Source organism: Echinops telfairi, unplaced genomic scaffold (genome assembly GCF_000313985.2).
Source record: "Echinops telfairi isolate 266 unplaced genomic scaffold, ASM31398v2 ScPeMD7_5;HRSCAF=22, whole genome shotgun sequence".
Classification (NCBI taxonomy): Eukaryota; Metazoa; Chordata; class Mammalia; order Afrosoricida; family Tenrecidae; genus Echinops; species Echinops telfairi.
The window spans coordinates 17,157,440-17,164,002 of NW_022103901.1; the positions used below are offsets into that span (position 1 = coordinate 17,157,440).

At 60.2% G+C, this 6,563-nt stretch overlaps 1 protein-coding gene across 1 annotated transcript in view; it reads right to left on the reverse strand.

Moving 5' to 3' along the window:
* Positions 1 to 4,672: 4,672 nt before the first annotated feature.
* The window catches only part of IL21R (interleukin 21 receptor), a 29,536-nt gene continuing 27,645 nt past the window's right edge, over positions 4,673 to 6,563 (reverse strand). Inside the window, exon 9 of the mRNA XM_004706048.2 lies at positions 4,673 to 5,395. Within this exon, the coding sequence (XP_004706105.1) occupies positions 4,673 to 5,395 (723 nt within the window). The remainder of the gene's footprint in view (positions 5,396 to 6,563) is intronic.

A 6,563-nucleotide genomic window follows, 5' to 3' on the forward strand; every position in this document is an offset into this window, starting at 1 on the left:
AGGGCACTGGAAGCTTCAGCCGTGAAGGGGCTCCTGGGCCAAGGAGCCCACAGGCATCTAGCAGGGGCTTCCAGTGTTCCTGACCTCATTCTCTCTTCAGCAAATCCAGACTGTGCGCCGCCTGCCCCCACCCCAACCCCCACCTCAGCCACAAACGAGGAAACGGAGGCTCAGAGACAGCAAGTGACTTGCCTGAGAAGTGACGGAGCAGAGGATGGGCTCTGCTCCCTTCGGATGGGAGAGCCCTCGGTGTAGGGATGTTCGTGAGACCAGGATGCGGGACGCTATGCTGCAGGCGACAGAGACCCAGCTCAGAGCAGCTGAGGCTAAAAGTGAAATCCACCAGCCCGGTCCCTCAGTCCACATGGGCTGGGGTTGGCCACGGAAGCAAACACTGAACTCACTGCCACAGGGCCCAGCCGACCCATAGTGACCCTCCCTTGTAGGACAGGGTGGGACTGGCAGTAACTGTTTATAGGAGTAGCAATCCCCGTCTTTCTCCCGGGGCGCTGATTCCAAACTGTCGACCTCTCGGGTTGCAGCCCCCTGTGTAACCAGTCTGACACCGGGGCCCACAGGCCATGGGAAACAAGTGGCTCTGAGTCTTAGTAGCCTTAGAAAAACAAAGGATTTCTTTCTCACCCACAACACGTGTCCCCTGCAGGTGAACTCGAGGTGGCCTGGGCTGACGGAGTAGCCGCCATCGAAGACAGTAGTGGACATTGGCACAGAGTCCATTCCGTCCCCGTTCTCAAAGCGACCTTCTGCCCATAAACTCCTGGGCCAGCTCTGGCGAGGTGTTCCCGTCTCCCTGCCTGGAGCACGGCCCTGCCATGTGCCCAGAAGCCCAAGGGGTGGAACTCTCTGGGGGACCACATTCATATCTGCATGCTCATAGATTGAAAAGGCCAAGAGGGAATGGTTTCAGGCATGGCCTGATCAGGGTGCTCGAAAGATGCTTCCCGGAACCGGTGACCACCTCTCAGCTCTGCTTTGCGGGGTGTCTTCTCCACCTCGAGCAGGTGCTGATGTTCCCAGCACGTCCCACGTCTCTAAAATCCCAGCAGAGGAGAGAGTAGGCAGCCGCTTGGGCCACACGTCTGTCCCTGAACTGGCACTGTGGTCAGTGGGATGGAAACCTCTAGTGGTCAGGCTTGCAGCTACTCCTTGACCTGCATGCAGAGGGGTTGGCCAGCCACCCCTGCAAGGATGCTGCTTGGGCCAAAGGAGCAGGCATCTGCAGGTGTTTGTGTGGAGCCTCGGTCTGGCTGGCGATTGTGCCCAGCAGAGCAAGGTGAGAAGGGACTGAAACGGGCTGGGGAGACCTCAGGTGGTTCAGTTCCGACTCCGACCACAGGCAGACCCTTCACTCCCTCCTGGGTCAGGTGGAGCCATCACCCCTGTGCCTTCAGAGCTGGGAGATAGAAAAGGGCTGCACTAGGAGCAAAAGGTACATCCTGGGACGGATGCTGCTGTCCACATCCCTTGTCTGAAGCGTCCGTAGCTCTACTGGCCTGGCCTGGGCTGACAGCAAGCTGCCCTCCCCGCCTGTTCCCCAGGCCTGCCTCTCCCACATATCCCAGTCCACCGCCTGGTCACACGTCACACTGCCAGACCCTTACTCCAGCCCTTCCTGGAGTATTAGCATGGATACTTGTAACATCTATTCATTTTTCAAAGTCCAACAAAACCCAGCTGTCTCCCTGAAGCTTCACACACACACACACACACACACTCACACACACACACCTGAGGCTGCCGTGCCCCTTTGGGCCCCCACCAGGAATAGGCTGGAGCCAGCTTAGACCAGCCCAGGAGCGTCGATGGGTCGCATCTCATCCCAACTCCATGTTTCGTATCTTCGCCTTGGTAGCTTGGACTTGTCTGACAGACATATATAGACAGACATAGACGCCCAGGCTTCTGAGAGTCCCTCTATGTGCCCAAGGAGCCCTGGTGGCAGAGCGGTTAAGGGCTCAGCTACCAATGGAAAGTGCGGCCGTTCAAACCCACCAGCTTCTGTCCAGATTTGACAGGCTGGGAGACCCTCGGGGCGGCAGGAGGTGGGGGTGGGCAGACGGTTCTAATCTATTAAATCAGTGTACGTCAGAATCAACTCAAGGGCAGTTCTTTTTACTGTCTGCAGCCTGGGGACTGAGAGAGAAAAGGGCCGAGATTCTCATAGAGCATCCTCTGGTCTCCACCCACCCACCTGCCCAGCCGTTCGGGCCTCAAGCATTCTGGGCTCCTCGCTGGCAGTTCCTACGAGACCAAACAGCCATCCTCTCCACTCATTCATTGGTCCACCCGCCCACCTAGGTGCCCATTCATGTACCCACTTATCAACACACGTGCCCATTCATCTACCCCACCCCCTCCTGCTCACCTGCGTATCATCCATGCACCACCTACTCACTGAGCTACCTTTCCAGGTGTAAGGGACCCTGGTGGCAGGAGTGGTGACCGCTAGGCTGCAGTCTGCTGGGTCAGCAGTTAAAAACTTGAGACTTCTACAGATCCCCTGCCCTATAGGGGTCACTGAGTTAGAATTGACTTCCTTGATGGCTGTGCGTGAATCCAGACGGGCTGGGAGCCCTGGTGTCCTAGTGGGTTGTGCAGTGGGCTGCTTCCTGCAAGGCCAGCAGTTCAAAGCTACCAGCTGCTCCATGGGAGAAAGATGAGGCTGTCTGCTTCCCTGAGGATGAATGGTCGTCTCAGAAACCCACAGGAGCCATTGGACTCTGTCCTGTAGGATCGCTAGGAGTCGGCATCCACTGAATGGCCTTGTTTGTCATTTTTTGTTTGTTTGTTTGTTTTTCCTAGGTGGGTCGGTCCTTGTCCCCACCTTTCTACACTCAAGTTTATGAGCTGAGTTGCCGTCCAAGTAGCATGGGTGAGAAGTCACACCCGACCCATATCAGGACCCCAGTCAAACCGTAGGGCTGGTGCCCCAACCCCCACTCCATTATGGCTGCGAGGTGGGCTGAGTCACCAGCAGCCTGGGCCTCAGGTGACACCTGGAAACTGTGGTCCCCAAGGGGGTGTGAAAACCACAGCATACCTTGACCCGAGAGTCTTCGGTCAGTCAGTCGTGATGGCCGCTCACCCATGGGGAACTGTGGTTTCCCTCGTCTGAGTCTCACACACCTGATCTCAGGTTCCAGAACTTCCCAGCTGTGCATGCACCCCTCCCAGCCACCCGTTTTACAGATGAGGCACCGGGACACTTTCAGCAGGACTGATTCCCGGCAGAGCGCCCTCCCCAGGCGTCCTCACAGGCTGACCCTGGGGATGGGGACACGGGCTGCCGCTTTCTGGCCAGGGCCCCCGAGGGCAGGAGGCCTGGTGCAGGCGCTCTGCGGCCTAACCTGCTTGGTCCTGAAAAAGCCAAGCTCCTTAGAGGGAACGTGGTCCATTTTATTATGATTATGATCACTTAAAAGGCAAAATTTCTATGCTATTTCCAGCTCCCCAATCCAAGGCCTGCACGGAGGGGCCCTGGTAGTGCAGTGAGTTAAGTGCTGGGCTGCTAACCGAAGGTGGACGGTTCAAAGCTGCTCTTCAGAAGATGGCGGAGGCTGCTCTGGGAGAGACGTAGAGCCCTGGAAGCTCTCTGGGGCCTGCTGCTCCGTCCTACCCCACAGGGCAGCTGTGAGGCCGGACTGGACTCGGCGGCGGCCGCTGGTGGGCGTACAGTGTCCAGGGAGGCGCCTTCAGAATGCTGCTCAGACAGGGTTCTGAGGCTCCCACCAACCACCATGCACTCCAACAGGCGCTCTGAGATCCCAGACAGCGCCTGATTCAGCTCTCCAGGCTCCCCAGAATGGCCAGCGTGCAGCCCGGAGCACAAGGTTCAAACCCGCCACTTCTTCCACTTGCCCTGCTCACACCGGGCATCCCGGCACCCGGCAGACGCCCGGCTCAACTTCGGTGCTCAGTCAACAGAGGTGCACACTGGGAATGGGGACTGGGGTTAGCAGGGATCTGAGAACACAGCCCCGTGGGGTGAAGTGAGGGCGCCTGTGAGCAAGGAGGCTGACTGGCTTTCAGTCCGGAAACCCCCCAGTGCCCCTCCAATGGGGGGACAGCCCCCACAGGCGCGGCGGTCGCTGCGGGCTGCTTTCTCACCCCACCCACCTCCGGAGCCAGCTCGGAGCTGGCCGCAGAGGAAGGAAGTTGACGAGGACGGGGGTCTGCTAGGCTACGAGGACCTGGGGACAGACGCAGGTGACCACGGAGTTCTCCCCGAGGGAGATCACGTGGGGAAAGGGAGGCGGGTGCTGTGCAGACAGGAGACAGCCACATCCACATCCACACTGGGACCTAAGCCCGGGAGCCCCCCACTCCCTCTTCCCCACAGTGTCCCAGGCAGCCCTTGTAGGCAGGACACCAGGGAGGCCAGCTGGCCCCGAGCCCTGCACACAAGGGAGGGAGGACACACGTGGAGTGCAGGTGCCGTGGGCGTGTCCCCAGGCCACAGACCCGAAGGCTGCTCACACTTGTGGCTTCACAGTGTGCAAGTTGAGTCCTGTGTGCGTGCGCGAGAGCACACCCTCACACACACGTGACGCTGGGCTCAGATGCCGGTCATGAAAGCAAACACTGCCATCCGTCCGAGGTCCCAGCTCGCTCACGGCCATGGCAGGGCTCGCACTGGGCAGCCAGTCTCTCCCTAGCTGGCCTGGGTCCCAGGGTCTGTGGGCGGAGGAGGCATGACCACCCACTGGCGCAGGTAGCTCCTAGGAGGCCCCTCGTCCTGGGGGCTGGGGAAGCCGCCCTCCACCGGGCTGCCGCAGTCGGAGCCCGCAAAGCCACTGTCAAACGTGTCCATATCCAGGGCGGCCTGGGGCGACCCTGCCTCACTGTCCGAGACGCCCCAGGGCGGCTCCGGGGCCCAGTCTGCTGTGCCCACCAGGGGCAGGTCAAGCCTGTCCAGAAAGCTCCCCATCCCGGGAGGGGTGGCCAGAGAGGCACAGCCGCAGGAGAGGACGGGGGCCGCCGTGCCCAAGAGGGGGTCTTCGGTGCCCAGACCAGGGTCCAGGCTGGCATCCAGATTCAGGGCTGGGTAGCCGTCATCCCCACAGCTGCAGGTCCAGGTGCACGGTCCCTCTGTGTCCGCCACGGTCACAGTGTCGATGGACACCACGCCGTACGGCCGGTCCTTCTCCTCACTATATGCAGAGCTGGCCATAAAGCGGACAGGGCCCCAGAAGACGGGTTCGGGCAGCCCGTGGGCTCCCAGCAGGGTCGCAGGCTCTGGCAGTGCGGTGGGCGTCAGCCCCTTGGCAGGACTCTCCGATGGGCAGCTACTCCGCCCCTCCAGGGTCAAGGGTGCCCCAGGAGGCCCAGGTCGAAGCTCCAGGGTAGAGGCTGTGAAGGGGGCTCCCACCCATTTCTGTGAGGGAGAGAGATAGTGGATCATTTGGTGTGAGAGGTGCCAAGAGACAGACAATGACAGAGACAGACAGAGATAGTAAGAGAGACAAAGAGACTGTGTCAGAAGAGCGATTGAGAGAGAACAAATAGGGGATGTCCCATTGCCTCTGCTGACTCTGGGCCTCAGTTTCCCTCAGAGCCTGCCTCCAGGTCCCAGGGTCTGTGTGGGTGGAGGGCCCAGAGTCCTGAGTGGCAGGGGCGGGGGTGACACGGAGCAGGTGGGCCTGAAGTCTGAGTGACCCCTGTTTCCTCCCCTGGATGACATTCCTCACCCCCCCTCCCCCTGTACAGTCCCCACTAGAGTGGACACATGATCAAGGCCAGACTCAGCGCACATGTTCCCTGCGACCTCCCTCCCTCTCTCCCTCCACCCAAACCAAACCCCAAACTCCCTGCCATCGGTGCACGCCGACTCACGGCAACCCTGAACGACAAGGTAGAATGGCACCTGTGGATTTCCAAGGCTGTAACTCTTGGCAGGAGTAGAAAGCCTTGTCTTTCTCCCAAGGAGCGGCTGGTGGATTCAAACTGCTGACCCTGTGGTTAGCAGCCCAACGCAAAACCACTACCCCACCAGGCCTCTAAGCAGCGCTCAATCTGGGCTTACGGTGGAGGAGGGGGCTGAGCTTCGGGGAAAGGACGGTGGCTGAGGCAGAGACTTGCAGCTCTGAGTACCCTCCTCCCTCTCAGAGTGCTAGCGTCTCCCTTCCATTGGCTGAGAAAACCCCCTAAACTCTGTAATCTCCCCACTCCAAACCCAACAGCAGGGGCCACCTTTACTGATGGGAAGTCACTTCTCAGCTGTGTGGCCTGGGGCCAGTTACCTACCCTCCGCAGTCTTTAGAATCATAGCCACCCACCGGGGGTTGGGAGGATCCACCATGTGCAGCAATGGGAGCAGGCCTGGCCCACAGCACCTGAGCCCAAGCCTTTGTCCAATGAGCAGCACGACTTGCTGTCAGAGTAGCAGGCGAGGGGCAGAGGGCAGCTGTCCCTCCCGTGTGCACTGGAGCCCAGAGTCCTCCCTGGCCTGACGACACCCTTCCCCTCTCTGAACTGCCCTGGCACCAGGGACACCCCCCCACCCCGCCCCCCAGCGGCAGGGCTGCAGGGCAGGGGAGTCTGGG